At 46.3% G+C, this 19,719-nt stretch overlaps 1 protein-coding gene across 2 annotated transcripts; it reads left to right on the top strand.

Moving 5' to 3' along the window:
- Positions 1 to 237: 237 nt before the first annotated feature.
- On the top strand, positions 238 to 19,718 carry elmo3 (engulfment and cell motility 3). 2 transcript variants are annotated; one of them, XM_085461157.1, is made up of 21 exons: positions 238 to 508; positions 4,468 to 4,576; positions 7,017 to 7,057; positions 7,168 to 7,240; positions 8,396 to 8,446; positions 8,625 to 8,794; positions 8,983 to 9,082; positions 9,157 to 9,308; positions 9,627 to 9,705; positions 10,559 to 10,609; positions 10,705 to 10,827; positions 11,153 to 11,275; positions 11,361 to 11,465; positions 11,633 to 11,741; positions 11,817 to 11,953; positions 16,327 to 16,490; positions 17,820 to 17,932; positions 18,011 to 18,115; positions 18,618 to 18,697; positions 19,046 to 19,126; positions 19,219 to 19,718. In XM_085461157.1, exons 2-21 carry the CDS (start codon positions 4,499 to 4,501, stop codon positions 19,429 to 19,431), a joined length of 2,148 nt encoding a protein of 715 aa, XP_085317283.1. In that variant the 5' UTR covers positions 238 to 508; positions 4,468 to 4,498; the 3' UTR covers positions 19,432 to 19,718. The 2 variants fall into 2 exon arrangements, with proteins under 2 accessions (XP_085317283.1, XP_085317282.1); XM_085461156.1 differs by having other exon boundaries at positions 4,465 to 4,576.
- The last annotated feature ends 1 nt before the right edge of the window (position 19,719 follows it).

The raw sequence follows: 19,719 nt of genomic DNA, 5'->3' as shown, positions 1-19,719 counted from the left end.
GCACTGTATCGCTCGAAAGAAAAAAAATGTGACGGTCAAAGGTTTCCTGCATGGACAATAAAGTAGCAAAATATAAAATAAAATATGGCGTTGGTTATTGTTCCCATTTTAATTTTTCTCTTCCTTATCTCTAGTTTTATTTTCAATTTAAACGTTCAATTAATGTGAAACGCGGGAGGGGTATTATTGTGAAAATCCAAATCGGAAACTGCTCTGTTAATCAGAGACGATTGACTCCAAAAAAAAAAAAAAAAAAACCCAGAAAAAAACGCTCGACCAAGAGACTCCAGCCGACCCGGAACTTTTAGGTCAACTTATCACAGTTAAAACTTTCTGCAGAGACGCTGGTACAGATTTTGTCAGCGGTCGGATGTTTTTGTAGGGGAACACATCTCCGCGGACCGACTCGGTTCCTCCTGAAGAGTAAAAAAGGAGCTGCAAATGTTTCTCGGTCCGACTGCGGCGGTTCCTGCAGGATAGTAGCTCTTGACTCGTCTTCTCATACCAGGTAGGAGGCATTCAGGGAAAAAGAAAGCTGTGCTCACATTTCTTTCACGACTGTTGTGTTGACTGTTTCCAACACGCTGTGGCTGCGCTCATATCAGATTAGCTGCACTTTTAACTTGTTGCACTGAGTGGTTTACTTTAACTAAAACATTGTTTAGCTGCTAACTTGATGCATGACTTTACTTAACTGACATGTGCTATATGTAAAGCACAATTGTCTTATTCATAATTATTATAAGAAAAACTCCGAATATAAGTGTTTCTGTGTTTTATTTTTATTTTAGAAAGGCAGCTTCCAGTTTTCTCTACCATATAAATCCCTTTTCTTGGAAACCTGTAGCATTTGAGATTTACCGAGTGTATGTGCGACTCTGTCATGTCAGGAATTTCAGGCAGCTGAGCTCTTCCCTCCCTACATACACACTTCCACAGTGGGTAGGGGGGGTCTGCCAGTCCAGGGGGTCTCAGACACACACACACACACACACACACACACACACACACACACACACACACACACAGGATCTGCAGGCTAACAAAAGCTCTGAGCCTGCTTGTGGTTTTAAGCCTAACTAAGCAAACTGCTCACTGAATATAGACGGTGACAGCTGAATGTGGTGGGACTCTAATCTGTCTGACATCATCTCCTTTAAATGCATTTATGCTTTTAATGGTGCGCAGCTCAAACTCCACCTGTTTCAGCTGCACAGTGAGCGAGTGCACAGAGATGTACTCTTTGAGTTCTCGTCTATTGTAGCAGCTAGAACTTCCCATATTATAACGACCTGTTTGTTGTTGCATTTCTAACAACTTCCGTTCAGAAAAGCAGAAAATTGTATCTGATTGAACCCAGCAAGGCTGATTTTTCTTCTCCTTCTTCTTTGATTTACACATAATTGGGTTTGAGTAACTGCTGGCCTGTAAAATGAACCATGTCTTGTCTTTGGCTGTCAGATGGAAGCAGCTATGATCCATATGTATTACACTGCTGAGGCTTCGGCTTTTTTGTGTCTTTGAAAGATTGGCTAATCTCTTATTTGACCAGTTGTTCAGCTTATTAAAGGATTTTTGTTAACTGGGATCATTACATTTAGAGTACTAAAGTTAAACCTCAACTTCTCTTCTGTTTTAAGCCAGACAGTGGGTGTGGTTTCAGCTTCCACTTGGTTAATTCTGGGGGGCATCACGAACAGGCACAGACAGGTACAGACTGAGGCAAGCACGCACTGGTGGTTAACCTCTGGAGCCTCACATGAAAGCTTCCCTCTTTTCCTGAGTTCCTGAGTAAATGAGGCAGCTTACACAGTTTTGCTGATCAGCAGCTTTTTAACTTTCGATACAAGCAAGTTGGGTTTAGTTAAAAATGCAAAAAACATCTTTTAGTTCATCTTTCCTTGTCTGGGGACGTTAGTTCCCCTAAAGAAATGGTAACTTCTATTAATGAGAGGTTTTAATTTATTCTAATTTGTATTTCTGCCGTCGTGTTCCTGACCACTAATGCATTAAGTGTAAAGCTGTATAAAATCAATTCAGACACTTTAAAAATACTTTGTAGGAAATGCTTAAAGGATTAGCTTAAGTTGATTCTTCTTGGACGACAGGAATGCAGGCTGATCTCCGCCCTGGTCAGGCCACGGTGAGCTCTAGTCTGCTCAGATTATATCAATGTTCAAGCTTCTGATCTAGACGAACTGTACTGTGGTGTTCTATTCCTGTCGCCGGGCCACATTTGTCTACAACCTCATTTCCTTCTTTCTGATAGATCGTATAGTTTGCTTATAGATGCGACAGCAGCATCGCAAAGCTGTGAGCTCTGAATGCTCTGGTCTACAGATTATCCTTGTACAGTGCCACAGTGTCAGATGAGTAGTACTGGGTTGAAGCCCCTTGTGCCTTCAGAACTGCCTGCAAAGATTCATCAAGGAGCTGGAAACACTCCTGAGGTTTTGGTCCAGCTGCAGATCCATGATGCGAGTGTCGCCTTCGACCACATCTCCACGACGCTGTGCTTGGACTGAGATCTGGTGACTGTGAGGGCTCTTTGGGTGCCCTGAACTCACTGTCATGTTCAAGAAAGCAGCTTGCAATGATTTGACACATGACACAATGTCCTGCTGCAAGCGATCATCACAGGACCTGTACGCTGTGGTCATAAAGAGCTGGACGTGGTCTGCTACAGTACTTGCTGCGGCGTTTAGACGATGCTACCGAAAATATCGCCCACATTGAGACTCATCAGACCGTGCAGCATTTTTCCAATCTGCTGTTGTCGAGCTTTGGTGAGCCTGTGCGAGCCGCAGCCTCAGTTTCCTGTTCTTACCTGACAGGAGCGCCACGTCATCTGCTTCAAGGTCCGACGTGTTGTGCGTTCACAAACTCTCTTCTGCTTACCTTGATTGTGACGTGGTTGTTTGAGTTACTGTTGCCTTTCTGTCAGCTGGAAGCATTGGCCATTATCCCTGAGCTCTGGCATCAGCCATGCATTTCCTCCCAGAGAACTTCTGCTCTTTGTCTCTTTGTTTATGCCAAGTGGAGACGCTTGAGCAGAAATCATCTAAAAACTGGCTGATTTGAGAGGAAGTGACCCAATTATATTTGATGACGTAAATGATGCCAAGCAGGTAGCGTGTTTACTGTGAGTGCCATCCTCTCTGTATTTATCATCACAACATCGTTATCCTGCTATTATTGTAAATCACGACGCTAGTCAGTGTTGACCTGATGATTGTGCTTACTAGGAAAAAGGGAACTTCTTCAGGGGTTGAAAGACTCTTTGTGCCAAGTTTCACTTTTACAGCGCTTTCTTTGACTGATGTACTCGTCATTTTTTTATTGAAATGTTGGATTTTACACCCAGACCTGAAATTAAGTTCAGTTTCCACTTGCAGGCTGATTAGGAAACTGGTGTAGTCAAAGCTGTACTATATGACGCAACTCATGTGTACTTGTTTGGTTAGTTCTTTGAGCCAAAGCAGTAACCACAGCAAGTAGCCTACATGGGCTCAGTTTCACATTCTTCATTAAGCAGCTTGGACAGCTCAAAAACCGCAGGTACTCTCAGTTATTGTTAATAAAAACCGTAGCGTGACAGGTTGGCCTTTGAATTCGGTCACTCAGAAGCTGAGTAGGCCTCAGTTTCTATAAATCTCTATTAAGATTAATACTTTATTTTCAAAGGGAAGTTGACCTTTGGCACCACACCAGATCCAACATACCCAAACAGGTTTGGCCCTTCAGACTTCTCCTTCCATCTAGTCCATGTCAATTACCCCCAAACAAAGATGGATGTTTGAGAGGTGACATCCAGGTATCGGCTGCATTCTTATCGTCACTTAAAACGGCCCTTTTTTCTCAGACGGCGCCTCAGGGAGGCGAGGAGGCCTCGAAGCATGCGGTTGTTGTGACAGCAGTGGGAGTGTTGCTTTGTTAAAAACTGCGAGCTTTCTTTTTGAGGCTGGAAGTGACAGAATGCAAAAAGCATCCAAGAGATCGAGCACAGGCTGGGCTGTTAATGACACCGAGCCAGTGAGCGCACAGAAGACTCAACATCAGACTGTATGTGTTGTCCATGTGTCGACAGACTGAGGAGGAGGACGAGGAAGGGTTTGAAGCGCAACAGCAGCTTCTTCTTTATCCTCTGGGAAAAGTCTATCGGAGCCGAGGAGGAAGTGAGAAGAACGATGGAAGGACTGGAGGTGCCTGTACGGGCAGGAGGTCACCTGTTTCAGCTTTACTCAGCACTCCATAAATAAACCGTGAAAGAGGAACCGCCGTGTTCTGCAGCTTCACGTGTAAAACGGTTGTTGGATCAACGCGAGGCAGCCATCAGATTTACTCGTTTTTTTGTGCAAACTCGAGTCCATTTTGGTCGCATGGTTTTTATATATGTTCTTAAATGGGACTCAATGTATTTCATATAAATCCCACAGGTGCCCAATAACTCTGTTTTCCCGTTAGCAGCTGAATAGCGGTGTAACCAAGAGGTGCCATCATGCCGCAGCAGAAGGACATAGTGAAGATAGCCATCCAGATGCCCGGGGCCTACCCCCAGCTCATACAACTGGACCAGGTAATGCACACATTTATACAACGTGCACACTTTTAACTGATAACGTCCGTCGCGCTCTGGTTGGTTAAAATAACGCAGTCTGTCACACTGAGTGTCTGATGTGCTTCTCTGATGTCACGTTTGATCTACCTCTAAACCACAAGAGGACTTTGTTTCCCTCTGCGGAGCATCTTACCCAATTTACTTGTCTTGGTAGAGTTGAAAGCCGTTTTCACACGTGCACCGCAGCCGTGAACAATGCCCTGCGATCGTGCAAACGTCTGATGCAGCAGGACTGAACTAAGCTTTCTTTAATGCGTGTGATCTGACTGTTTCTGTGTGAGACAGGTTCAACGAGCTCGTCACTGTAACCAGTCGGCTCGTAGTGACGTCGTCGCTCTCTCGATGCTACGGGACAACTTAGAAGAGTGTCCTGATCTTATGTTTCTGGCATTTTGGGAGTTTTTGTGTAAGAAAAGATGAGATGGTGCAGGAATGATGGCGCATGAGGACCTGGCAGAGCTGTGACCCTCAGCTCACATTTTACACCTCTGAGTTTGTTGCACCGTCAGCATCGTGGTGAATATAAACCTGCTCGGTGGAATCAAACAGGGGAACCTGAACCACTTTGTTCTGCAGCCGTTATGAACACATTTCATCAGAGAGTTGGTCAAAATGCGAAGGCTCTGATTGGACTCCAGGTTGTGACATATTTCAGTCAGGCTGCATCAGGTAATTTGGTCGATTAATTCTGCCCAGGTTGGTTTTAGTCCAGTAGTGCTGAGACTTTCTGGCACGTTCATAGCAGCACTCACGCTAATGAGTCAACGCCAGACCACAGAGACGTGCATTCATATGAACTATGCTGGGCATTTTCTTGCTGGGGGGGAATAAAAAGGTGTCACCATATTGGCCCGTGCGTCTGTGAAGGCTCCGCCCACTCCTGCTTGTATCAGTTCAGAGGGAGAGAGAGAGAGAGGGGGAGAGAGCGCTTTGGCAAAAGGTTTTAAAAGGGGAGTTAATTATGACTCTAGAAACTGAAAGACACTAATAATACTGGCACTTTTAGGTGTGTGTGTGTGTGTGCGTGCGTGCGTGTGTGTGTGTGTGCGTGTGCGTGCGTGTGTGCGTGCGTGTGTGTGTGTGTGTGTGTGTGTGTGTGTGTGTGTGTCGATGGTGATGATCCCCACTTCCTTACCGCTGTGGTTTGAAACAGCTGCTATAACATGACATGTTTAAACTAGCTGTCAGAATAACACTTCGGCTCCCGACTGTAAACGTGATGTAAGACTAACAGTTAAACTCAAATGTTCCCACTTCCTGCTGCATCCTACATAAACTTCATGAAGCACATGTTGATATAATATCACAGAAGTCACGCCGCTTTCATGCGTTTCTCAGTGATGCTGTGGAAAGAGCTGCAGCTCACTTTCTCCACTTTCTCCCTGCGTCTGCCTTCACTTCAAATTTGCACAGTGAACATGCACCGATGTGAGTTTTCAGCTTCCTTTCAGTCGCTCTTGTTGGCGACTCACATGACCGGACTCTGCGGTCTGTCTCTTGCTTGCTCGTGCCTCGGGAGTGACTCTTTCACGTGAACGTGTTGTTATTAATACACTTGTTACTCGTTCTGGGGTTTGTGTTGATATGAGCCATAAAGTGTGAAAGCTTTGTGACTAAAGTAAAAAGTGTTTCATAGCAGTGATGGCTTTCTGTGATTGTGGGGAAGTTTTCCATATGTTTCCCAGAAACTTGGGGGAAGTTGTTTCCTTGCGCAAGACAGTTAAGTCTAGAGTGTACAGCAGGGCCGGCTGTGAGGTCTCTGAGTTGCACACTAGCGTAGGCTTAACCAGGTTCCCAGCCAGCGCCTTTCACCCACTATTTGAACAGCTGATAATCTCATCGGGATTATTCTTAGAGGAACCATCACAATAAGTTATTCAGGAGTGTTACTTTGGGCCTTTCTTGACACAAAATAGTTTCGTTTTAAATCGCGACCAATTCTACCTCGCCAGGAAAACTTCCCATTGGCCCGAGCGTTTCCAGCAGACGCATCTGATTCGTAGACCCTCTTTGCTGCCACTAATGACAGACTGTCCACCGGGTCAACCACAGAACCTGAAGACATTTTGACAGGGTAACCACAGGGCTGACCACTAATAGCAGGATAGCTGAGAGGCAGACATGGAAGTAGTCTGGCTTTTATTTCCGTACAGAGAGGACTCTGGGCACCGAGGGCAACATTGTTCACAGAGTGTCGGCGAGCTTTCCTCTGCCCAGCAAACAAGGTTTCCAGCCAGCGGGAATAGTTGTGGAACCGCGATCCCATAACAGCATGTCATTACTGAAGCATGAATTCAGCTCCCCGACAGAGAAACATAGTAGTTGTGCAGCAGGTGTGTGTCTTTTATGCTGCGTCTGCATGCATGTGTGACTAAGTGCTGTTTTGTTGTCTCTGCAGAAAAAACCTCTGTCTGCTGTGATAAAGGAGGTGTGCGACGGGTAAGTCTGCGATGGAGGTTGTTTTGCTTGACATCATCGTGCTTCATTGGTCACACTGAAGAGTGTGTGTGTGTGTGTGTGTGTGTGTGTGTGTGTGTGTGTGTGTGTAGATGGAATCTCCCCGGGTCCGAGAACTACGCCCTGCAGTATGCTGACGGAGTGCAGATGTACATCACCGAATCGGTCAGTCGGCAACAGTCAACACAAAAACGTCTGTCGTTGGCTCAGGTTTCTGCAAAAACGTCAAGTACCAGACCCGAGTCAGCCTTCCAGATGTTTCCATGGTTACGAGATAAGCATCTATCTCTGCCACTAGATCAGTGAATCACTACTTTGTCAGCACTTCGCCTGCGTTTACGAGCGTCTCCCTGGAGCTCAGTCATCAAAGACGAGCGTGAAACAGGAAAAACAGAAGCTAAAGCGAGAAGCAGCTTCACTCAGATTCCTCTCGAAAGGTTGCTGCTGAAGCTTTCCTGCTCTCTGAGATAAGACTATCATCCCATCAGGAAAAATGCAGACGAGGCTTCTGCAGCTCCTTTACAGTTAGCGTAGGGATGGTAAGCTTCAGGCTTTTGCAGTGATCACGTAGTTAAACACACATGTTTCAGTTTAAGGTTGGCTTCTTGAGGAGTCTGTGGAACAGAGGCGGTCTAGTAATGGTGCTGATTATTTCCTGCTTTTAGTGGCAGACTTCAGAAATGTGCATGTTAATATTATCAGCAGTCAGGTGGTCGGTGGGTTGGAGCCCAGGCAGGGCCCGTTGGTTTTCTCTGAGCTGTTTCTCCGACCACCAAAAACCGCTAATGTGCTGGGTTCATCCTGTCTGCACAGGCCAGGGGCAGCCTCACAAAACACAGACTCGATTGCAAAGATTTTACTTTGTGCTTAATAAATGTTAAGAAGAAGAACAGCAGAAGCTCTTGGCTGCAGCAAAGCTGCACGGCTCATTTGTAAGTGGCACGACGAACAGGGACTGAGACGCTTTATTGGAGATGAGGTGTAAATTTGGGCTGAAATATTTTGTCACATCTGTGATCACGTGCATTCAGTCTTAATGTTCTGCTCTAGACTTAAAAGCCAAACAGGGTCACGGTGCAAACAGCAGCCCGAGCCCCAGACGGCCCGCTAACCCCGTTTTAACGTTGGTCTGTTTGGCCTTTGGTAAATAAACAGTACATATGCAGGATGAGTCATTCTTTGATAATGTGAGGAATGAGCTTCTCGTTGACGTCTTGAGCCTCTGTGCCTGGATGTGCAGTCCTCTGATAGACACAGATTATGTTTGGTGTTCTTCTTAAACCTTTTCTCCGTGTCTGCCTGCTTGTTTGTGTGTCGTAGAATCGTCTGGACATTAAGAACGGCTGCATCCTGCGTCTGACCAAGGCACCGGTGAGTCTGCAGCCTGTTTCACCTTCTTCTCCCTCTAACACAGCGAGAGGCTACGTTCTGCTACGTGCTGACCAACTAGAGCTCCAGAAGTCTAAACTGTCGCATCAGAGCTCGATGGATGACTTTTCTGAGCCGGTGTGTTTCTCTGTGTGTGTTTCGTTGGCGTGGATGAACTCAGGGCCGCTGCGCGGAGGATTTGTTCAAGGGTATCCAGAGCTCAGACGCAGGCGTGCGCTGCGATTCGCTGAAGGAACTGGCGAGCGTTTCAACAGACGTGACCTTTGCTCAGGAGTTCATCAGCCGAGACGGACACCTCTTATTGGTCAAGATTGTAGAAGACTCTAATGAGTTAGTATCCTCGTCACATATCACCGACTGATTCATTGAAGCTCTTTTCTGTGATGGTAGCAGCAACACGATTGGCTGAGCTCTCAGCGATGCAACGCTTTATGTTACTGACTTTAAAGCACCAACGGCATCACTGATCGTGTCCGTGTGAATGTCTCATGCTTGCCTCTTTTTACTGTGTCATTCAGGAGTAATGTGATCATGACGCACACGCTGACGGGGTTCATGGAGCTGATGGATCATGGGATCGTTTCATGGGAGAACCTCTCTTCTGTCTTCATCAAAAAGGTCCCCGCTGCTCTCCGCACGCCTCTCGCACGTTTTCCGAGTTTGATTTTCTGAAGCTCACGTTTCTCCCTCAGATCGCCGGCTTTGTGAACGCCAAGTCGACGGACGCCTCGATACAGCAGGTGTGCTTGGACATCCTGGAGAGCATGGTGCTCAGCAGCCACAGCCTTTTCCTGCAGGTCAAACAGGAAATCACCATGGAGAGGCTCATTGCTCACCTGCAGGTGTAAGTAGTTTATCACGCAACAAGTCACACTCGCTTGGTGTCTGTTGCATCTTAAAGTTCAAAATCATTAATCAGCATCATTTGCTTTCGCTTAATCTGGCACAAAGATATAGTGTCACGTGAAACGCGTTCGAGTAATGCAACGAGGTCACAGCATTGTTTCTGTAACAGGAAGTTTTAAATATGTAAACTGTCCAGTTTTTACTGCACGAGTGCAGCGATACGAGAACTGAAATCTGTCAAAGGAGCATGCACGCATTTCCATGTGGCTGCAAAGCTGTAAAAATAATGTTTTTGTGTGTCTCTAACCTTTTTCAGGACAAATCAGCAGATACAAACCAAAGCCATGGCCTTACTCATGGCCCTGCTGCAAACAGCCGGAGACTCGGACCGAAAGGTGCCTCTGCTACTTTCAAACCTTTCATGCACTTCCTCTTTTCCACACTAGTAAAACTTCAAAGCTTGCAGATGATCAGGTGTTTTAGTTTGGCTCGCAGTTTGTCCTCGGTGTCTGCCTCCAGGCAGCACCGTGCACACTGTTCATCAGCAGTAACCTTAAAAGTTTGGCTTTTCTATCGCAGGATGTCAGATTCAGGTGCTTCTTCACTGATACTCATACATGTGTCCTAGTGACAGCTTTTAAGGATCAAAAACATTTAAACTTGATGCTTTGTGTGAATATGTGACCTTGTGAATCTGTGGGCTGAAAGTATGTGTTAGTGTAGCTGATGTAGGCGTCCCTCAGGTAAAAGGTGGCTGTAGTTCTGGGCCACAGCAGAACGGAGCTGCACTTGTTCCTGGAATAATTTCATTCTCTTTGTTTTTATCTCATAATCTGAGGAGACTGTAGCTGCACATGTGCCTCGGGGTGAAGGACAGTTGCTGTTCATGCGTGTCAGAATCCCACAGGCACCGTCTGCAGACAGTCGAGTCTTTCTGCGCCTCTGCTCCTCTCTCCATGTGCACAAACGGTTCCTTCATTCGGCTCTTTTCTCTCAGGCTCTCTTTGTTACTTCCTCACTTTTACATCAGGTCAACAAACCCACCCTTCTTATCAGCAAAATAGTTGCGAACAAAAACGCGGTTGAGTCAGAGATGCACGTACCAGCAAGCAGCGATTTCGTCACAGAGGTCAAAGTCCCTCAGGCTGATCCTCCTGCCTTACGCTGCCTGTCGACACTGTATCGCCACCCGGTGGTAGAAGCAGGTCTCTGCAGTCCAGTGACACACGCGCTCTTCTTGTTTTACAGGATATGTTTGATTTCCTGACTAAGAAGAATGTCCGCCAGTACATATATAAGGTGAATCATCTTCACGTGTACGATCACGTTTCACAAATTCTTTTAATAATGATGAAATATAAAATGTATTCATGTCAAATGTGTGTCTCTGGCAGAATATAATCCACAGTTCTGGTTCAGTCCAAGACGAGATGGCCCACTACCTCTATGTCCTACAGTCGGTTACCTTGAATCTCCAGGAGCCCCGCATGAGGACACCTCTGGACTGTTGCAGCCAGGTGAGCCGCAACACAGCGGGTCAGGTTTCAGAGAGCTCGGAAAGAAACGCGTCCGGACTTTAAGTTTCCTTGAAGACATTTCATCCGAGAAGCTTCTTCAGGTGTAAGAGTAAGGCCCACGTCCAGACGCCTTTCTTTCCGAGCTCCTTAGACTACGATGACCTTCACAGACATGTTAAAGCCACGCCCGGTCGGCTGCACATTTATGTTTTTACATTTATAATCCTGAAATCTTATGAATAAAATACCGTTTCTAATGTTCTGTCGCGCTCAGAAACGTAAAGATTCTAACAGCCCACTGTGTGTCTGCCTGCTTTCACCTCAGGAACAAAGAGACATCCTTCACGGTCTGAGGCAGGCAGCGTTCGAGACAGAAAGCGAGAACAGTCTGAGTCACGAACGACGGCGTTCGCTCTGTGCTAAAGAGTTCAGGAAGCTGGGCTTTTCTGTAAGCGTGAGATCATACACGGTAACTGTTTGTCTGCCAGCTTTTCTCTCGTTTATATGTGACACTTTGTCTTCCTTCCTTTCAGAATAATAGCAACCCCGGTCAGGACTTGTCACGAACGCCTCCTGGTCTCTTAGCTTTGGACACCATGTATTACTTTGCCACACGTTATCCCGACGCCTACAGCAGGGTGAGCATGACTTATCTGCAGTTTAGTTAGACATAGAAAACCTCTGCTGGTGCATGTTAAATGAAAAAATGATCGAGTACAAGCGGCTTGTTTGTTACATGAGCTCAAAAATCAGGTGACTGCATAATAAACGCTCAGCTTAGTTTCCGTTCTGTCTCTGTCGTCAGTTTGTCTTGGAGAACAGCAGTCGAGAGGACAAACACGAGTGTCCCTTTGCCAGGAGCAGCATCCAGCTCACGCTCATCCTGTGTGAAATCCTTCGGATCGGAGAGCCACGTCAGTCTGATCTCTTACGCGCTGCGATCTCTGCTCGCTCTTGTTCGAGCTCTAATTTATTTTGTCTGTTCACAGCCTCGGAGACGGGTTCCGGCTACCACCCCATCTTCTTCAGTCAGGACCGGCTGATGGAGGAGCTTTTCTGCGTCTGCATTCAGCTGCTCAACAAGACCTGGAAAGAGATGAGAGCCACACAGGAAGACTTTGACAAGGTACAGCAGCAGAGGCGCTCGCTTTGCTAGAAGGAACTCAGTCCTTGTACACCGGGCAGTTCTCACATAGACGGGAGAGTTTGCTCTGGTCGTTGGCTGTGGCAGTGTGTGAACCGGTGACGTGGGGTACGTCAGATCCAAACCGTCCACGACCACATGTGGGATCTTTGCTAAATGCAGTGACAGTCAGTCTCACTTTCCCACGGAGTACTTGGAGTCATTTGCGGTACACCCAACCACAAAAACGCTTCCATAAATCAGAAAACAATGAGTGGAATCGAGCCGGTGACCAAACTGAAGTGAACGGTGGCTTTTTGTAAATTCTTCTATGCGACATTCGTCGTTTTACACAATAGCACCATGAGTTGGAACGAAAACACAGCTCTTCATGTTATATACGTTAGATGCATGTGTGTGGTCGGGAACAAAACACTTTATTATATTCATAGCACACAGTCATACATGCATACGAGTGATGTGTTTAGCAATCGTGCACTCGTGGATGCATCGGAGGAAACTGTGGTTCAGTGTCCAACCCAAGGATGCTTCATCGTGCAGACCGGAGGAGTCAGAGAGGGAACCGCTGGCTCAGGAAGTTCAAGGGTAGAACAAGGTGTCATCAGAAAGTTCAAGAATCAAAGAACGTTACCTTATTTAAATATAGTCAGGCAGACAGAGGTCAGTAGTCCCAAAGTAGTCCCCCCCACCGCGGGTATTTGTGCAAGCTATGCTGGATCTCTTCTGGTGAGCTTTTGTTCAGGAAGTAGAACAAATGTGGTGAATAGACTGCTCCACAGTTAATCCCATTTCTGCCGAACAATACAAATCAGTTGCACTCTGAATAAACAGGAGTTGAAATCAGAGTGCAAAAATTCAATCCAATTTTATTTATACAGCAACAGTCTCCTCAAGGCGCTTTGCATCGTAGACCCCCGACCTTTTTTGTGCCACGGACGGTTTAATGTCAGACAATATTTTCACAGACCGACAAACCCAACAATCATATGAGCCCCTATGAGCAGCACTTTGGCGACAGTGGGAAGGAAAAACTCTTTTAACAGGAAGAAACCTCCAGCAGAACCAGGCTCAGGGAGGGGCGGGGCCATCTGCTGTGATTGGTTGGGGTGAGAGAAGGAAGACAGGATAAAGACATGCTGTGGAAAAATGCTAATTCAGAGGGCGGGGAAGCCAACACTTCTTCATCTTGCCCCTCAGTTGATGTTTCTTATTCGAACCGCTGCAGAAAATTGTGGTCAAAGCTAGAGATGACCCGCCAAATTAAAATTGAGGCCAGTGTGCAGTAAAATGTAATTTAAGGTCCGTGGAGAAGCCGCAGAGTGCAGGTGCTCAGAACTGGACTTCTGGGGAATGATCTGAGAATAGCTGCACTTTAATCCCTGTGGTCATGTGGGTGACCTTGCATGGGTTGAATGGGAGACCTTGAATCCATTAAGGCCCACTGGTGGACTGTTTTGATCACACCTCACAGGGTGTTTCCACTCAGTTATCTTAATGAACTGTGACACAAGTAAATAAAAATGCTGATATAGTAAAAATGAAGCACAGAGAGACTGAAATTTAAAAGCAGAATGCTTTAAATTCAATTTTAAATGTACATTTGTCTAAGTTTGTATTTTGGTGGGTTGGATTGGTTCTCCTTCCCCGCCCCGCCCCCACACGCACAGTTAGCTTTGTGGTTTAAGCCGAGCTGGCGGCAGAGCGCTGTCATCTGGGAGAAATACTGAGAACTCAACAATCCTTCATCCACACAGTGCTCATAGAACTCTGTGACCTTTTGACCTCTCCGGTGCACGCCAGTGTCCTGTGTGCCAGACCAGCAGACTGGCCTTTTGTTTCTGCTCGTGTCCAACCTCCCAGGGTGCTTTGAGGCAAGGACAAAGCAGCATTAGGTGGACAAAGAGAACCGCGGCGAACGGCAGAAACGGAGGGAGAAGGAAACGAGGAAAACAAAGCGCCCAGGGCATCGGCAGTAATGACACGACAACAGAGGGGAACGTAAAACCTCTGGAAACGATGTGAGAGGGAGAGAAGGAAAAGGTTCGACAGGGAGCAGCAAAGAAGAAGGAAAGCTGAGGCTGTGACGGCGATATCGCTTATTTAGGTTTTAGTTGCATGTGCGCCTCCAACATTAAGAAATCTCCTCAGTCCAGCTGTGTTATGATCTGAACAGCCGTCCTCCGCTAACACACATACGCACACTTAGCGTCCGTGAACACGCTGCCAAACAGAGAGACAGCTGCCGTCGCTCCTATTGGCCCGCTGAGCTAAACGACAGAGGGGCCGGACCCGGCTGGGCGTGTGCATGTGAGCACCGGGGTGTCTGTTTACCAAACACTCAAAGGCCTCTGCTGTCATAGGTGATCTCACTTTGACTCCGCGTCATCCCCGTCACGTTTCTGCGACTGACCGAGGGTGAAAATTGAAGCCAGGGTTTTAAAATAATTGTCTGTTGAGGAGGAAGAATGGAGGTAAGATAGTAGTTTTTAACTAACTGGTAACACAGAGGCCAATATGAAGTATTCTAGTACAGAAGTGATTCATACATCAAAGGCTAAAAGGTTTTTTGTTTGTTTTCAGTGTGTGACACTAGAAGCTGTTAATAAATCGTTACAATGTGTCGATTAGATTTATTGTCGTTACACGTGTATAAACACACGGCAATGAAATGCAGTTTGCATCAATCAGAAGAGCAATAGGAGCAGATTGCATACAGATAAGGGCAGAATAGAAGGTGGGAACAGTTACGTACAGATGTGTACAGCTGAGTGGTAAACAGATGTACAGTGGTGGGAGCGCAGACCGTGTCATGTGATTGCTGCTGGACGATGAGTTTATTTTGGCTCTGAGGACGTGAGCGGAGAGCCGCGCTGTGAAACCGTAGACGCTCGTTTCGTGTTCTGGATTTCACAGATTGTGTTTCCACTGCTGCGGGACAAAAACGACTTCGCTGTCGTCTGCAGTCACAAACACTTTGGTCACGCTTCACATTCTTGGAGGACATTTGTGAGACCGAGCGATTACTCTGAGCTTTGAGAATGAGTCGAGGCTTATCGACACTTTAGACGCTGATTGTTTGCAGTCAATCAAATTGGGCGTGAACAGGAATGATCTAGGTCAGCTGCGTACATGTGTGGGTGAGGGGGTGTGACCGCAGCAGCGCAGAGTTGGCTCGGTCTTTTAACACTATTGATTTTTATATAGATTTTCCACTTTTACGACTGAGGGAACCATAGATTTAACACGTATGTCACTGCCCTGAGCGCTGAGGGTCACCTCCCGTCTCTGTGTGAGCGTCACTTTAACGAGTAGAAACACAGACTGAAGCACGGAGCTTCAGAAAACGCTGGGCAATTCAGTCTGACCACCATCTCAATAAAAACAAAGAATAAAGTAAAAATTGAACTAAAGAAACACTTTACAGGTAACGATAGAAACCAGTCAGTCTGTCATCGAGCAGCACGAACCGTTTCCCACACAAAGACGACGACCTTACCAGTGTATGTATCAAGACAGCTGCTGGGTGGAGACCGCCCTCACTAACTCCTGATGCATGAACATTTTATTCTGTAAGCAGAAACCGAGAGCTCGAGGGGGTTTGCTCCTAACCTCAACCCCCTGAACCCCACACGACCGACAGGTGAGCTGTGGACAATAAGAGACGGGACAAGAACAAATTATTATTCTTCACGTTTAACATTCAGCAGCTTAATAGAAGAACGTGAAAGAATTTGAGGAGCAGTTTTTGTCTCGAGGGTGCGCGAGACTCGAGCTCGGGGATACTGCTAACGCTGTCCCTGTTACTCACATCCTGCTCATCAAAGCAGCGCATACAGAACGTGTTGCAATAACAGAATGATAAAAATTCTATCAAATATTCTTAGAAACACTGAAAACTTTCAGCTTCTGCAAAAATAAATTCTTTGTTGTCCTCGTTTAACCGCAGTTTCTCGTGTTTATATCAGATTTAAGCTGCGAGTCCAGCGTTCCCAAATATTTACACAACTTGGAGTCTCACTGTGTGTGATTCTGGCCTTCGGTTTACCGCCATCTTTCCTGTAACCAGTGATTAACTCCTTAGTCTTAGTCACATTAAGGTCAAGGACGTTATGATGGCACCGTTTGACAAATGCAAGCAAGGCCATTGTGTGAGCGCGTGCGTGGAGAGGATATCGCACTGATGACTGAGCGGCTCTGAGTCTTCTTTTGCCCACATGAAGGAATAATGTTCAACCATTGTGCACAAACGTGTTAAATAGGCAGGCTGACATGCCCTGGTTATGTCAAAGCCAAGCCGTGAAACACCAATCCCTATCACACCAACAGCATGTCTGTGCTCCCATATCTGTCCTCAGGTGATGCAGGTGGTGAGGGAGCAGATCACCAGGACTCTGTCGAGTAAGCCGACCTCCTTGGAGCTCTTCAAGAACAAAGTTAACGCTCTGAACTACAGCGAGATCCTCAAACTGCGGCAGACGGAACGACTGCACCAGGAAGAGACTCTGGCTCCGCCTGTGCTGTGAGCATCAGCAGGTTTACGTGCTGCGTACCGGTCTGTGTTAAAGGAGTTGCCATGTGCACCAACTGTCCTATAGTCTGTATAAACAGATGTTTGTCTATCTGTAGGCAGGAGCCAGGTCTACTGGTTATGGATGAGTGTGTTGTACAGTCACGTTCGAGTGGGCACACATGGTAAATCCATCTGTACTGCAGGCGAGCCGAGGCCCACCGCGGTGTGATAAACGGATAGGTTGTTTAAAAGCTGCCAGCATTCATCGGATCAGATGAGCGCCCACTGCTTCCCAGATTGACTTCTTGCCTTTTACAGTTGAACTCATTTACTTTCTGCATGTCAGAGAAATGTCGAGGTCTGCAGTTCCCGCCGTGTAGCATCCCTGGCTGAATGATGGTCTCTTATACTGATGCTTCAGAGGTTTTATTGGAAATGTTTTTATTGAAACATTCAGTGAAGACACCGTAAGAGCTAGGAGCAAAACAAAGCCAGCAATATTAATACCATAACATTAAAGGAAACACATTTCCCCTGCTCACATATAGCATATACATCAAATTTACATCATTCAATTCATTATATCACCTCACTAACTTACAGCTACACATAAAGGTCAAGGTTAACAACACAAACTCTATTAAACGACATGTTGGTTGCACGTAACTTATTCCGTTAAAGGAAACATTAACAAACCTTGTGCCACTGTCAGCCAGGTACTAATTGGCAAAGGAAACGTACATATTTTTCACTTTAAGGCACACTATTTACCATATCCTAAAAGAAACCTTACTAACAAGCCCTTTAACGGTTTTGCGCCAGTTTCCTGTTTCAAAATAAAAGCCTGGATTTCAAAATAAAACCGAAGTACCTTTCAAACAAACGTAAAAATATTTACCAAATTTAAAGGTCATTTACACGCCGTCCGTACTGATTCAGTCATGCAAAGATCAGATTTGTAACAGAACAGAAGCTTGAAATAAACGAGCTCAGGTTCAGTGTGTTTGTGATCCACACACAGTTCGGCTGAGCGTCCCGTGTGTTGACCCCACATTCTGGAAACGATTCAATAAAAACGGAGTTTGTGGTTTGTTAAACTGTCCGATCAGCTGTTCTGCTGACGACTCCAAATAGTTTCCACCCGTATGGAGCAACCAGCAGGTCACACTGGTGTTTGTCACTAAACACTCAGTGTAACAGTTCTGCTGCTTGATTTTTGATTAGATTTGAATAAATGTCATCTGGGCAATAGTGACGGTTTATGTCTTAGAACAACGAGAAAACTGCTTGTGACGTTTTCAGAATAATTTTATAGCTCTTTGCTGCTTTTCTTTCCAGTGAACTCAAAGAGCGGCTGAAGCCGGAGCTGCTCGAGTTGATCCGGCAGCAGAGACTCAACAGGCTGTGTCAGGGCACGATGTTCAGGAAGATCAGCAGCCGACGCAGACAGGGTGAGAGCGCTCACAGGCTCGCGTGCAGCGAACGGCAGACTGGGCGTGTCAGGCTAACCCGCGTCTTTGTCTCTTCAGATAAACTGTGGTACTGTCGCTTGTCGCCCAATCACAAAATGCTTCACTACGGCGATGTGGAGGAAGACACGGAAAATCCACCAATAGAAACACTGCAGGAGAAGAGTGAGTTCAGTTTTTCTACACCAAATGGCTCGAGCCATATTCATGCTTAGGTTTATCCATTAAAATTAAATTGTGAGAAACTGTCATGTGTGGAATTCCAGTTTATTATGCTCATTGATTAATCTTAATAATCATCAAGCATCAGTGCCCAACAAACCCTGATACAAAGTGCAGAACAGTGCAGGTGTGTTGAGCCGCTGATCAATTCAGTTTTATTTACACAGCAACAGTCGCCTCGAGGCGCTTTATATTGTAAGGTAGACCCCACAGTAATGCATACAGAGGAAAACCCAACAGTCTTTTTTTGGTGACAGTGGGAAGGAAAAACTTCCTTTTAACAGGAAGACTCCTCAGGGAGGGGCGGGGCCACCTGCAGCTACCGCTTGGCACTGACGACTCTTTGTTATTCAAAACAGAAGAAGGAACTAATATGACTCCGACAGATGGTTTTTATTGTCTGAAGTATATTAACCATATGTGTGTTTTGATGCTTCCTCTTCAGTTCCAGTCGCAGATATCAAAGGCTTGCTGACGGGTAAAGACTGTCCTCACATGAAGGAGAACAAAGGCAAACAGAATAAGGTCAGCTGTTTCACCTTCTCAGTACCATGGTGATCACCTCCTGCTGTAGGTGGTGTGGACAGTCAAGGGAGAAATATGGAGAGAAACTAAACATGACTTAAGGAAATAAGATGCAGGTCCATCGATGGGCACAGAAGGACCTCCCTCACTCAGGGTATCTGGGGTCACGCTGAGGCGTTCCCAGGCCAGGTGAGAGATGTGGTCTCTCCAGCGTGAAGTCCTCACCCAAGCACACTGGGATGTCTCTGATGCTCTCGAGCTTCTTTCTGTTTAACAATGATTCTTGTTACTGGTGATGATTGATAATAAGTGTGGACGGGGGAATGTCTCACTGAGCTTTCTCTGTAGGAGGTCCTCGATCTGGCATTCAGCATCACGTACGACGTAGAGGAGTACAGCCTGAACTTCATCGCCCCGTCCAGAACCGACGTGAGTCTAAACGCTGCTCCGTTACCTCCTTCAGTTTCTTTGTGATATACGGTGAAGAAACTAAATCTAACCAGCTTCCACTACGTCTTCAGTTCTGCCTGTGGACGGACGGACTGAGCGTGCTCCTCGGCCGGGAGATGAGCAGCGAATCGATGCGGAGTGAGCTGGAGATCCTCCTGTCTATGGAGATCAAGCTCCGCCTCCTAGATCTGGAGAACGTTCCCATACCCGACAACGCTCCGGTCGTTCCCAAACCTCCGAGCAACTTCAACTTCTGCTACGACTTCAGCCAGACGGAACAATGAGCGCGTGACTGTGTAAATATGTGTGAAACGAGACGTTGGTGTGGGCGGAGCTGCGCGTGCACGCGCTTGTCATCTTAATCGCAGATTTATAACTTTGACGCTTGAGTTTTCTTATTTTAAACATCCAAGTGAAACGAGTGAAGCAGGAACAAGGTTGAGACGCCGTCAGTGTTTGTGTGACGCACGTCTGCTCCTCCCTGCACTCAAACCTTCACACAGGTACCGAGCAAAATGTAATTCAATCCTTTTTAATATAACCACTCAAGTAATGGTACTTTACACTTGTTT

This window comes from Copadichromis virginalis, linkage group LG7, assembly GCF_057382275.1.
Source record: "Copadichromis virginalis isolate Kocher_CV1m ecotype Utaka linkage group LG7, C_Virginalis_male_GT1.1, whole genome shotgun sequence".
NCBI lineage: Eukaryota > Metazoa > Chordata > Actinopteri > Cichliformes > Cichlidae > Copadichromis > Copadichromis virginalis.
Note: the sequence above shows the minus strand (reverse complement) of the source record. Positions and strands in the feature narration are given on the sequence as shown.

Excerpts from the sequence above, each read along its gene's own strand:
- elmo3 (XM_085461157.1), top strand. The coding sequence starts at position 4,499 with ATGCCGCAGCAGAAGGACATAGTGAAGATAGCCATCCAGATGCCCGGG. Across the intron at positions 7,058-7,167 it reads ATAAAGGAGGTGTGCGACGG|ATGGAATCTCCCCGGGTCCG; the intron begins GTAAGTCTGCGA and ends GTGTGTGTGTAG. Across the intron at positions 11,466-11,632 it reads ATCCCGACGCCTACAGCAGG|TTTGTCTTGGAGAACAGCAG; the intron begins GTGAGCATGACT and ends CTCTGTCGTCAG.